We start from the raw sequence: 13,501 nt of genomic DNA, 5'->3' as shown, positions 1-13,501 counted from the left end.
GTGTATACTTCCAAACTTGAGGTCATACAATTTGTGAGGCAATAGGATCTTTTGTTAAAGAATATCGTCTAACAAGTGCACTATTTTTATTTAGGGTAAAGTATTTTTTTATTTTTAAATTTTATTTTATTTTAAAAATTTTTTATTTGAATCAAATTTATTCTAATGACTAATTTTTAAAATAAATTATGACACTCAAAAATAATTTTACAAAAACAATTTTTAATATAAACAAATTAAACATATTTATCATATATTATTATTGGATTAGTCATAAATTTTTTTAAAATTTAGTTTTCATGTAATTAATACTGAATACAAATAAATTTTTTTTGAATAAAATTAAAACAAAATAAAATTTAAGAATATTTTTAAAATTTTTGACAAATTTCAGAAATAAAAAATATATGTTACCATTTTATTTATTTGGTGTTCTAGTTACTGATATAAATCTAATAAATTTAACAATTTTAACATTTAAATCTTTACTTATATAAGGTAAGCAACAAGATTAACTTCACTTCAGTCATTGAGTGTAGTTATTAAACTCAGGATCGACAATCTAGTTTAATGGGTTCCTAGTTAGTTAATTGCTTAAAAGTAGATTGTGTTAACTTCATTTAAGCATATAGAAAATAAAAAATAATATTTATATATTAAAATCAGCTATTAAAATTAATTATTATTAATTATTAATTTATTTTAATATATATTTTATATTTTAATATATATTTTATACTAATAATTAATTTTAATATATATCTAATATAATTAATAAAAAATCATTTTAAAATAGTCTAAAATGATCTTATTTTATATTATTTAATTATAATTAGAATAATTGAATAATTTTAAATATAATAGCCGTATAATTATAAATATTACATACGTAAAATTATAAAAATTAACTTAAATAAGATAATTTAGATTATTATTTTTCTATTATTACCGGCAGTTAATTACAATGAGACGTTGAGATTTTGATAAGTGTGCCCTAGATTAAAAAATTATAATTAAGTGAAGACGAAAATACACTGGTTGATTTTCTGCATACCGGTTTAAATTTCTTTTGAAATGGTACCCACAAAATAACAAATGCCACCACATAATAATTTCCAACTCTACTTTCCTATCATTTTAGGTAGAAATTTAGGTACAATCGACTTTACGTGAAATTATAGTCGAGAGCCGTTAGATAAAAATTTAATTAAATCAGTCATATTATTTAACGACTCTCAACTATCAACTTTACATAAAATCGACTGCACATGAGTTTTTACCTTTTATTTATGTTATACTTTCTGTGTTAGCATTTTAATTAATCATTTCGTAGTCCAATCAGATAAAAACTAACAGAAATGATCATACAACTCGAAATTAAAAGTTTGTACAATTGTACCATTTGGGTTGATTATGAATTGAAAAACCATAAACAAATTGCACACTTTTATTTTTATTAATAATACAGCACCTATACTAAAACCAAATTTAATTTAACTTTTTGTAACAGAAGCCAAATCAAGATCAGAGAGAGAAAATGAAACTAGAGAGAATCCATTCCCCGTGAGGATGGATTGGAGGCATCCAAAGAAGACACCCAATAAAATTCTGTAAAATGTTTTTGAAACTTAGCAGTATTGACACAATGGATTTTGTGTCTTAATCATATGTTTTTTATTATATTCTTTTCAAGCATCCTATTTAAATAAAGGAAAAGTCTAGTCAGCAGTTTTATTGAATTTTGGCCAGCATGTAACCAGTAGAAAAATATGAGCCACTGGATGAAATTTCACACTAATCTCACACCATCAAATTATTATTGATGGCTAGTTAATGACTAACAATCACAAAAATTGCTGGCCCTAGCATTGCTCTTAAATAAATTAACCACACACTGATGCAAATGCACCACCATCTCTTTCATCATTTTATTACTACATTCACATTTGCACAAGAATGCTTGTTTTCAGAAACGTAAATAGTGTCACCATATTAGTGACCCCACACGCTTCTACTTTTGTATATATATGTATGATATGATGTGTCATGCATTATGGCTTGTTTAATTGACTAATGATAAGATAACTCACTTTTATTATTTTTATTGTTTATTTATCACTATGCTAGTATTGGAAAAATTTGAAGTGTACCTGAATAAAAAGCTGAAACATTGTTATGTCAATTGTTTTCATCCTTGATCTTGATTATATAAAAAATATATATAATATATATTAATTAAAATCAATTATTAAAATTACTAGAACACTAGTATTTTAAGTATATTTAAAAAATTTTTAATAGTATAATATATAAAATAGAAGATTAAGTATAATTTTAGTTCCTAATGTAAAGACCAAAAATTTATTTTGTTTTTGACATTTTTTTCGTTACAAAATAGTCCCGAAAGTTTCAATTTATTTTAAAATTGTCTTTCGGACAAAAATACCCTTCCCCTTCTTTCCCAAAATAAATCAAATGCAGAGGTGCAGAAATACAAACAAATACAGAAACAGAAGCAGACAGAAACAGAATGCAGAAACAGAATGCAGAAGCATTGAAACAACAACAACAATAAAACAACAACAATTAAAAGAACAACACCAACAACAACAATGGATAATAAAATCAAAACAATAACAAAAACAAAACCAGAAGCAGAAGCAAAAACAGAAACGGCGAGGAGAAACGACAACTGAGTGAGGAAGAAGTGCAAAAATGGCGAGCGGCACGCGAGTGGCGGCAGCGGTGACGTTGAACGCAATCTCCCTCTCCCTTCCGATCTCTCTCTTCTCCCTTTCTCCTCTCTTGCTCTCTGTTTCCCCTTCCGTTCTCTCCATCACAGACGGCAATGCGGCAGCACTACCTTCCCTCCCCCCAATTCTCTTTCTTCCTCTCGTCGTTCCATTTCTTTCTTTTTTTTTCTTTTTCTTTTATTTTATTTATATCTTTTTTAGTTAGAAGTAATTTGGTAAAAAGAACGATTTTAAAACAAACTGAAACCTTCGAGACCATTTTATAGCAAAAAAGGCCAGAGACAAAATAAATTTTCAGCCTCTACATTAGATACCAAAATCGTACTTAAACCTAAAATAAAGGATGATGAAATTTACAATGACATTTATATTTATTTTATTATTAGAGATATAATTACTTATACTATTTTTTTATAAATTCAAATTTTTAAAAAAGTAACATCATGACACAGTATTAAAATTCTATATTTGAAAGATTTAAAATTTGATCTTTAGTGAATAAAAAAATAACACGAGACAAATAAAAAAATGAAAGCCTATACAAACAAATTTAAACAAACTCAAAAAAAAAGGTTCTTCTTAAAAAAAAGTATTAGAAATATAATATTTATATTGTCTCTTTATTTTTATTAATTTCAATTTTTTAGAAGAAATAACATCATAATACTTATAAAATAAATATACAAAAAGGATAACAATAATGAGTTTTGGAAACATATTTCTCTTTTTAGTCTAACACATAACTCACACTACTACACCTTCCAAATTATTGCCGATCTATTTTCCTTAAACACTTCCATAGCTAATTGTATTCCACTCTTTCTGAATCATTGTTATTCATACTTTTTGTTCGTTGGTCGGGTTCCCAACAGATCGGGTGGACAGAAGATGCAAGGGTGGATAGGTGAGGATGTCTTAGCCTTGGTCGCGCTGATTGTGGGTTTGCCGAGCTAGCGAGCACTTGTGCTGGTGAATGGTCGAGGGGGGGTGTCACCTGCAAAGACACTCCGACGCTTAAGTCAGCAATGTGCAGGTGAGCAGAATGAAGGGTTGAAAAGATATGACGTACCTCGGGGGAAGAGCCAATCTTCCCCTTTTATACATGTCAGTAGTGGGCCCCGAGTGAGGTCAGGCCCAATTCTCCAAGGACGCTGCCCTGCAGCCGTGTGTGAGTCGTACAGGACGCGTGTCCGGGTCGGCTGGAGTGCAGGCATCCGGGTCGGGTAGAACTTGGGTCAGGTCGACCCGTGTGGGCCTTGGGCCGGGCCATAACAGTGCCCCCACGCGCCAATGGTGGTCGTGGGAGCTACCAATGGCGTGTAGTTTCACATGTCGTCTGGTCGGCCGCTCGTGGGGAGGATGCGCTCCCAACGCGCGTGTCCCTTGGTTTGCGTAGGCAACCGTTTCGTCGCTCCGTTTCCCGTGCCGAGCATTGAATGCTCATAATGGGGTGGAAAAAACCCCGTTTGAAAAGACTATTCTGCCCCCAGGTGTTTTCGCGCTTTGGGGGAGCAGTTTTTAAACAGTCGGTTTTGTGCTTCTGTGTTTTATCACACTTCCCATTTCTCTTCTTCTTCTTCCCTGTTACAAGATTTCAGAGTATTATTGTTGTACCTTCGTTCATCTATCCTGCATTTTCCCAGACTTGCAACTCCATCTCCTTTCCATCAATTTAGGTAACTTTCTGATCAACCTCCTTTTTATGCATTATTTCTGTATGCTTGTTATTTGGTTTTTTGACGTTACTGCGTAGCCTTTTAGTTGCGAGTAGGTGTGTTAGAGGGGAAAGTACCATTCCAGGGTAGGCCTTTTCTCGTTCTTTTAGTCATTCAGTCTTGTTTAGCCTTAGTCGGGAAGTCGTGGGGGTGATGTTTGTGTTCGGCCTGAGCAACCGATCTCTTAGACTAACTGGATGGTACCCCCATGTAGGTATGGCTCGCACGGTCTCCCGGGCATCCGTTAACCCTGCGGCGTACGACCAATATGCTTGGGTCGTCTCTGATATAAGGGATTCACCCAATCAAATGGGCGAGGAGGAGCTCACCGAGTTCCGACAAGCCGGGTATTTGTGCGGCGGGACCGACGAGGAGGCCAATTACGACGTTTTCGTCCCGGCTCCTCACGAGCGATTGTACGAAATCAACTTCCAACCCCGCCAGGTCGCCGACTGGATTTGGTTCTACAAAGCCATGTTCACTCAAGTCGGAGTTCGCATTCCGTTCTCAGCCTTTCAAATGGCGCTCTTAAACCGAATTTCCGTGTCACCGTCGCAGTTGCATCCGAACAGTTGGGCTTCGATCCGCTGTTTCGAGATGGTCTGTGAATATCTCGAACTGCCGGTGTCCGTGGATGTTTTCCTCTTTTTCTTCACCCTCACAAACCCTTCCAAGGAGGGGAAACATAGAAAAGGGTTCATGTCCTTCCGGGCTGCCCAGGGTCGGAAGATTTTCGGTTTGTTCGAAGATTCTTACCATGGGTTTAAGGACAAGTATTTTAAGGTCCGTCCGGCCAAAGATCGTCACCCCTTTTGGTTGTCTTTGGAGGGGGTACGGCTTATCCCGACTTATTGGAGCTTCGAGGCAGGGGCCAATAGTTTTATTAAGGTAAATTATAGAAGCATGTCGGCAGTAGATAAGCAGATCGCCGAGGTGCTAAACGCAGTTTTTGGGAAGAACCCAGTAAATCCCCATCTCCTCATGGGTGACCGGGAGTCCGGCCGTAATTATATTTGTGAGGAGCTTTTCACTTTTCCTTTTATCTTTTTCCCTTTTGTTGATATTGTGTGACGATTAACCGACCTTCTCTGTTTTCCTGCAGTGGATATGTCTGCGTCGGTGACGGGTCTTTCCGACTTGTTCCAGACTTTCCTTGGCGGCGGTGATGATGAAGAGGATAATGACCAATCTGCTCCTGAGACGTCTACAGTTCCCCCCGAGGACAATACTACTTCAGGGCAGGAGGTCGTGGTTGGGGGAACTGGGGCCTCGACCCAAGCTGCCCAGGTCGAGGTCGAGAAGACGGTTCACGCCTCTCCTCCTCGCGAAGTGGTAGGCCAAGGGGGTTCGACGTCTGCCCCTGACAACGACGTGGAGGTGGTCCCCACCCCTAAAAGGAAAAGGAAGGCGTCTTCTAGTCCCGAGGGGGTCCTCACCGTCATGGAGAGGAATTTCGATGCAAGCAACTTTATAGATACCCAACTGATCCCTGGCACCGAGGAGTACTTCCACGAGTCTTCCTTTTCCGGGCAAGCGAGGTGGATGTACCGAACACTTCTGCGGGGTGCTGTGATAGCCCGGAAGGCTGAGTTTGAGCTGTCCGGGATGGAGTCCCTCCGCAGGAGGTTGGAAGCTAGTGGGAAGGCCAACAATGAATTAAAAAGTGAAGTGGAAACTCTCCAGGAGCAGTTGACTCAATCTTCGGAAAAGTTGGATGCCGCCGAGAAGAAAGCCACCACCGCTGAGCAGAAAGCTACCGCCGCTGAACAAAAGTTAACAGCTGCCGAGAAGAAACAGAAAGAGTCGGACGCGACGATCGAACGTTTGGTCGAGCGCGATATGGCTCTGGAAGGTCAAGTCGGCGCGGCGCAAAAGCGTGTGGCCGAAGTTGAGGGAGAGAAGCGGGCCGTGGAGGCCGAACTGTCGACATGGAAGGCGAAGTACAAGGACGTCGTCAAACAGGGCAGGGGTGCGATCCTGGCTACCGAGGAAGCCCTTAAAGCTCAAATTAAGATTGTTGCCCCTGAGGTCGACACGTCGGCGATCGGTGTCCGCAAGGTTATCCATGACGGCAAGGTTGTTGATGCCCCCATGAAGTGATCCTTCTGTTTACAGTTCCTGTTTAGCCGCTTTGTTTTGACTTGTAAACTATTTTAGTTTTTGCCGTTTTTGGCTTGTGAACTATTTGATGTTAGCCGTTTTACTTTTGGCTTGTGAACAATGACCTTTTTTGGTCGCTTGCTCGTGTTGTCGCGATAAACCTTTCCTTATTTGTCCGAGTGCGTTATTGTTTATAACCGTTTTGGTTTATAGTTGTAGTTTATTCGTCTGATCGTGTTATTGTTCCTATTAACCGTCTTTGGTTTGAAGCCGTTTAGACCGGCGGCCCGTGGCCTTTCGTGTAGTTATTTGTTACAACGGTGGTAGATGACCTCCCGGGGTGATCAGTCCCGGGTCGCATGTCGTTGTTAGTCATGACGGGATGTTTTATCTGAAAAGCGGAGATAAAATATGGTGGAGAATTTGCACAAGTATATCTTATTCGGTAACCACATAAAGGACTTGAAAGTTACTATAAATGACAAATTGACTACTTAGCTATATTAGCCGGCATGTCGCTCCGTCCTCTAGGAGTAGAATCTTCTAAGGTTGTCCGCGTTCCATGTCCTTGGGACCTCCTTGCCATCGAGCCTTTCTAACTTAAAGGCTCATTTTTCCATCACCTTTTTGACTCTGTAGGGACCTTCCCAGTTTGCCGCTAGCTTGCCCTCTCCGGGGGTCGGTGGGCCGATATCATTCCGCCTTAGGACGAGGTCGTCAGGCCCAAATTCCCTCTTGAGCACTTTGGTGTTGTATCGCAGAGCTATTCTTTGTTTTAGCGCCGTTTCTGTCAAATGGGCCATTTCCCGGGCTTCATCTATCAGGTCCTTTTCTACAGTTTCCTCCACTCCTTTCAAAAGCAATTGCGGACTCGGTTCACCGATCTCTACGGGTATTACCGCATCTACCCCGTACGTTAATCGGAAAGGAGTTTCCTTGGTGGAGGACTGCTCGGTTGTTCGGTAAGACCAGAGGACCGACGCTAGCTCGTCGGCCCAAGCACCCTTCTTATTGTCCAACCTCTTTTTCAACCCTGAAAGGATAACCTTGTTGGCGGACTCCACTTGTCCGTTCGTCTGAGGGTGTTCTACCGAAGAGAACCTTTGCCTTATACCCAGGCCGCTGAGAAATTCTGTGAACTTCTTGTCAGTAAACTACGTGCCATTGTCCGAGATGACGACTTCTGGTATCCCGAATCGTGTTATCACCTGCCTCCACATGAATTTTCTGCAATTGGCCGAGGATATGCTAGCCAGTGGTTCGGCTTCTATCCATTTGGTATAGTAATCGATCGCTACTATGAGATATTTGACCTGCCCAGGGCCAACTGGGAAGGGCCCTAAGAGGTCGACTCCCCACTGAGCGAATGGCCGGGAGGTCGTTAGCAAGCTTAACTCGGAGGCCGGTGCCTTGGCGAAGTTGGCGTTCTGTTGGCACTTTATGCATTTTTTAACAAACTCTTTGGAATCTGCCATCATCGACGGCCAGTAGTACCCAGCTCGGATTAACTTCCTTGCTAGGGCCTTGCCTCCGATGTGGTGCCCACAGCAGCCCTCATGGACTTCCTTGAGGACATAGTCCGTCTGGTCGGGGTGTAGGCACTTCAGTAGGGGTTGGCTAAGCCCTTTTCTGAACAGCTGTCCTTGGATGACGGCGTATTTTGCCGCTTCTCTTCTTAATTTTGCCGCATCCTTTTCATCACCAGGGACTTGGCCGTGTTCTAGGAAGTTGGTGATGGGATCTAGCCATGAAGAACTTAGGGTTGTTAGGTGTAGTGCAATTGCTGGTTCCCTTGTCATGCCTTGGATGAGAGACCGGTTCCCCACCCCTGGCTTCGTGCTCGCCAATTTTGATAGGAGGTCTGCCCGTGTGTTCCTTTCTCTGGGTACATGCTGGACCGTGACCTCTTCGAACTTTTGGCTCAAGCTTTTAACCTTTTCCAAGTACTTCTGCAGCAAGGGGTCCTTGGCTTGGTAGCTGCCGTTTACTTGGGAAGTGACGACTTGGGAATCGCTGCATACTTCCAGTCTTCTTGCGCCGACTTCCGCCGCTAGGGTCAAGCCTCCTATGAGGGCTTCGTATTCTGCTTGGTTGTTTGAGATGGGAAATTCGAATCTAACCGACTGTTCGTATACAACCCCAATCGGGCTTTCCAGGATGATCCCGGCACCTCTGAAGGTTTGGTTGGAGGCTCCGTCCACATGGAGCTTCCACCGTGTACCCATGTCTTCGCCTGGATCTCCCGTTACTTCAACCAAGAAATCCGCCATGGCCTGCGCCTTGATGGCTTGCCGGGGCTCGTACCGTATGTCATATTGAGAGAGTTCGATGGACCAAGTCATCATTCTTCCCGCTAGGTCGGGTTTTTGGAGAACTTGCCGGATCCCCTGGTCCGTTCTGACGACCACTTGGTGACTTTGGAAGTATTGTTTTAACCTTCTCGAGGAAGTTAGGAGTGCCAAGGCTAGCTTTTCCAACTTGCTATATCTTAATTCTGCTCCTTGTAGGGCCCTGCTTATGAAGTAGACTGGTTGTTGGGCTTTCCCGTCCTCCCGTATCAGTACTGCGGCCAGGGCTTCGCTTGTTATAGCGAGGTATAGGTATAGGGGTTCCCCGTCCCTTGGCTTCCCGAGAACGGGAGGTGCCGCCAGGATTTCCTTGAAGTGTTTGAAGGCTTCTTCGCACGCGGGTGTCCACTCAAAGACCATCCCTTTCTTCATGAGGTTAAAAAATGGCAGGGCCTTTGTCGCCGAGGCTCCGAGAAACCGGGAAAGTGATGTCAATCGCCCTGCCAACCTCTGGACGTCCTTGATACAGCCCGGGCTCTTCATCTGAAGTATTGCCTGGCATTTCTCCGGGTTAGCTTCTACCCCTCTCTGAGTTATCATAAATCCCAGGAACTTACCGGCTTCCATGGCGAAGGCGCACTTGAGGGGGTTCAGCCTCATACCGTGTTGACGGAGGGACGCAAATACTCTTGCCAGGTCGTTTAAGAGGTCGTCAGGTCGTGTTGTTTTTGCCAGGATGTCGTCCACGTAGACTTCAACCGTTTTTCCTATGAGGTCGTGGAATATCCTGTTCATCAGCCTTTGATATGTCGCCCCCGCATTTTTCAAGCCAAATGGCATTACCTTATAGCAGAAAGTTCCTCCTGGCGTTATGAACGCCGTTTTGTCTTCGTCTGGTCGGTGCATCGGTATCTGATTGTAACCGGAGTAGGCGTCCATGAAACTCAGATACCGGTATCCCGCCGCGGCGTCGACGAGTGCGTCTATGTTGGGGAGGGGGAAGCAATCTTTGGGGCATACTTTGTTAAGGTCAGAGTAGTCCACGCACATTCTCCACCTGCCATTGTGTTTTTTCACCAGTACCACATTTGAGAGCCACGTCGAGTAGTCCACTTCCCGTATGAAGCCTGCTTCTAGGAGGCCGGCCGTCTGCTTGGCTACCTCCTCTGCTCTTTCCGCCGACATTTTTCTCCTCCGTTGAGTCACTGGGCGTGCTTCTGGCTTGACGGCTAGGTGATGCGAGATGATTTGTGGATCTATGCCAGGCATGTCGGCTGGTGTCCATGCGAACAAGTCCCTGTTGGCCCTTATCATTTCAATCAAAGGCCCCTTCAGCTCATGTGGGAGGTTCTTGTTAACGAACCTGAACTTTCCCCTTCGTCACCGATGCTAAATTTCTCCAGGTCCCCTTCTGGTTCCGGCCTCGGCTTGTCCTCTACTCTGGCGTCAAGGTCGGCTAGGAATACGCCAGATGCTTCCTTGGACTTCTTTCTGAGGGAAAGGCTGGCGTTGTCACAAGCGACCGCCGTCTCGAGGTCTCCTCTTATGGTCCCTATGGATCCATCATCGGTGACAAACTTCATAACTAGCAGCTTGGTATTGATTATGGCTTCAAAATCATTGATTGTTTTTCTTCCCAAGATGATGTTGTAGGCTGTGGAGTCTCGGAGGATTACGAACTCGGCCATCGCCGATCTTCGGCCTTGCACCTGTCCCACCGAGATTGGTAAGGAAATGACTCCGTCTGGTTTGATGAAGTGGTCGCCTAACCCGATAACCCCGTGCTGGTGAGTCGTCAGGTCGGCATCCTTTAGCCCCAGTGCGTCGAACACGTTGCGGAACATGATGTTTGAATCAGCTCCTGTGTCGACAAGGATCCGTTTGACGAGGCCGGTTCCCACTCTGGCCGTTATGACCATGGGAGGGTTTTCCGGGGCGTCGCTAAACCATTGGTCTTCTGGGCCAAAAGAAATGGTCGGAGGTTTTTTGGTACTCTGCATCGGTGGAGATGAGATTGCCAGAACCTTGGCGTCTTTCTTGTGTGCCGACCGGGACTTTGGTGCAGTATTTTTTGCCGTTACCACGTTTATTACAGTGAGGCCGTGGTCTCTGTCTTCGGGCTCCTGTCGCCGCTTGGTCGAGCGTGTCTTGCCTTCCTCGTCTTGATCACGATAACGCCTTCTCGGCTCCCTGATGAGATGGGAGAACGCTGCTAGCTTTCCTTCCCTTATCGCTTGTTCTAATGCATCCTTCAGGTCGAAACAGTCCTGTGTTTGATGGCCATATCCCTTATGGTAATCGCAATAAAGGTTCTTGTTTCCACCCGTGCGGTCCTTGAGTGGTCGGGGCTTCGGGAGAATTCCCTTTTCAGCTATTTGTTGATAGACTTCCACGATGGGGAGGGTGAGTGGAGTGTAGTTAGTAAACTTCCCGACTCGAGGGAACGGCCTAGGTGCTTTGTTTGATGCCTCCTCCCTAGCCTTTTCTTTTGCTCTCTCCCCGTCGCCACCGGACTGACGAGCCTGGCCGTAACCGGACTGCCGCTTATTGGCAGCCATGACTCGGCTGACTTCCTCGTCGTTTATGTACTCTTTGGCCACCGTTTGGATTTCATGCATCGTCCAAACCGGCTTCGTAGTAAGGTGTTTTCGGAAGTTCTCGTTGAGGAGGCCGTTCGTCAGGCAGAGACTGGCCACCGAGTCGGTTAAGCCGTCAATTTCCAAGCATTCGTCGTTGAACCGATCTAAGTACCTCCTGGTCGGCTCTCCCTGTCTCTGGGTTACCCCGAGAAGGTTGATAGGATGCTTGGCCTTTGCTATTCGCGTTGTAAATTGAGCCAAGAAGGCGCGGCTGATATCTGAGAAATTGTAGATGGAACCTTGAGGGAGGCCGTTAAACCATCTGATCGCCGGTCCTGCTAGGGTTACCGGGAAGGCGCGGCATCTCACTTCGTCCCCCACTCCTTCCAGATTCATCCTGGCCTCAAAGGCCGTGAGGTGTTCTAGAGGGTCTTGTGTTCCGTCGTATCTCATGTCCGTTGGTTTGTCGAAGTGTTTCGGCAACCGGACCTCGAGGATAGATCGGTGAAACGGTGTGACGCCTATTATCACATGTCGTCGTGTTCTCTCGGATCTCCCTTCTCCGCCTTCACGGCCTCTTGCCGTTCGGCGGGATTGTCTGCCGCGAGAGTAGATGACTGTGTCATTTCGTCTTCTCGGAATGGGTGACTCCTCTCGCGTGCTTTCTGCTTCCATCCGGGATGCAGATATACGCCGTGAGCGGCTTCGGTGAGAGCTCTCCTCCTCGCTCCCGGGAGATGGGGTGTAGCTCGGATCGGTAGACCATCCGTCCCTCTCCCTGTCTGCCAGCTGTCGCTCTAGGTTCTGGACTCTGTGGCGTAGCTCCTGCATTATTATGGCACTATCACCGCCCGTTCCCCCGAATGGTCGGGTTCTCGTGTGTTGTTGGGGGGATCTCCGCCCTCCCCTTTGCGAGGCGACGGAGGCTGCCCCCTCCGCTCCGGCTGCTCGAGCTCGGTCGCCGGGGCCTGGCGCGACTTCCATTCAGGCAAAGGGTCCCCGCAGACGGCGCCAATGTTCGTTGGTCGGGTTCCCAACAGATCGGGTGGACAGAAGATGCAAGGGTGGATAGGTGAGGATGTCTTAGCCTTGGTCGCGCTGATTGTGGGTTTGCCGAGCTAGCGAGCACTTGTGCTGGTGAATGGTCGAGGGGGGGTGTCACCTGCAAAGACACTCCGACGCTTAAGTCAGCAATGTGCAGGTGAGCAGAATGAAGGGTTGAAAAGATATGACGTACCTCGGGGGAAGAGCCAATCTTCCCCTTTTATACATGTCAGTAGTGGGCCCCGAGTGAGGTCAGGCCCAATTCTCCAAGGACGCTGCCCTGCAGCCGTGTGTGAGTCGTACAAGACGCGTGTCCGGGTCGGCTGGAGTGCAGACATCCGGGTCGGGTAGAACTTGGGTCAGGTCGACCCGTGTGGGCCTTGGGCCGGGCCATAACACTTTTATTACCAGCGAGACTTCAATTATTTGTTAATTTCTTAATTAAAAGAATCTATTTTAATAATGCACAAATCAATAAGTACACCTATCAATAACCTACTCTATCATAATTAATGAGCTACAAAAATTTTAGGAACCATTACCACAAAAATTAGCTTTGTGATAGAAAAGTTCAAAGTCTTTAAGTGTTAGTTCTCCGATGTAGGACATTTTTAGATATTAGTCTCGTTGAAGAATTGACATTTCAATGACTTTATTCTGTGGGACTTCACTCGGTTTTTTGCCAGCGAGAATTTTCCACTAGTTAGAACTCTATGTAAGTAGTTTTTCCTAGTTGGCCAGCTTTTAACGAGAATAACACTATAATAAGCTATAAGATTTTGGGAGAATTATCACCAAAAAAACTAGTTCATATAGTGAGAGATAGATTCCAAAATCTTATAAGACTCTTTTTCAAGAATTGGTCCCTAATGTGAGACTTTTTTTTTCATATGTTGGTCAATGATAACACAATTTATCTTTTGGTGAGTAAAGAATTTACTACAAAATCTGAAATACCATACTAGCTAATAATTAAACAACCCAAATATCTATTATTACTTGGTTTTGCAAATTGGACCTGA

At 44.3% G+C, this 13,501-nt stretch overlaps 1 protein-coding gene across 1 annotated transcript; it reads right to left on the bottom strand.

Annotated features, from left to right (window-relative positions):
• Positions 1–7,176: 7,176 nt before the first annotated feature.
• LOC130939578 (uncharacterized) lies at positions 7,177–8,367 on the bottom strand. Its single transcript, XM_057867670.1, has 2 exons — positions 8,027–8,367; positions 7,177–7,690 (listed from the first exon to the last, which is right to left on the bottom strand). The coding sequence occupies exons 1-2, from the start codon at positions 8,365–8,367 to the stop codon at positions 7,177–7,179; spliced, it is 855 nt and encodes a 284-aa protein (XP_057723653.1).
• Positions 8,368–13,501: the final 5,134 nt, after the last annotated feature.

This window comes from Arachis stenosperma, chromosome 7 (genome assembly GCF_014773155.1).
Source record: "Arachis stenosperma cultivar V10309 chromosome 7, arast.V10309.gnm1.PFL2, whole genome shotgun sequence".
Classification (NCBI taxonomy): Eukaryota; Viridiplantae; Streptophyta; class Magnoliopsida; order Fabales; family Fabaceae; genus Arachis; species Arachis stenosperma.
The sequence above is the reverse complement of the archived record's forward strand: the minus strand, read 5'-3'. Positions and strand labels throughout refer to the sequence as shown.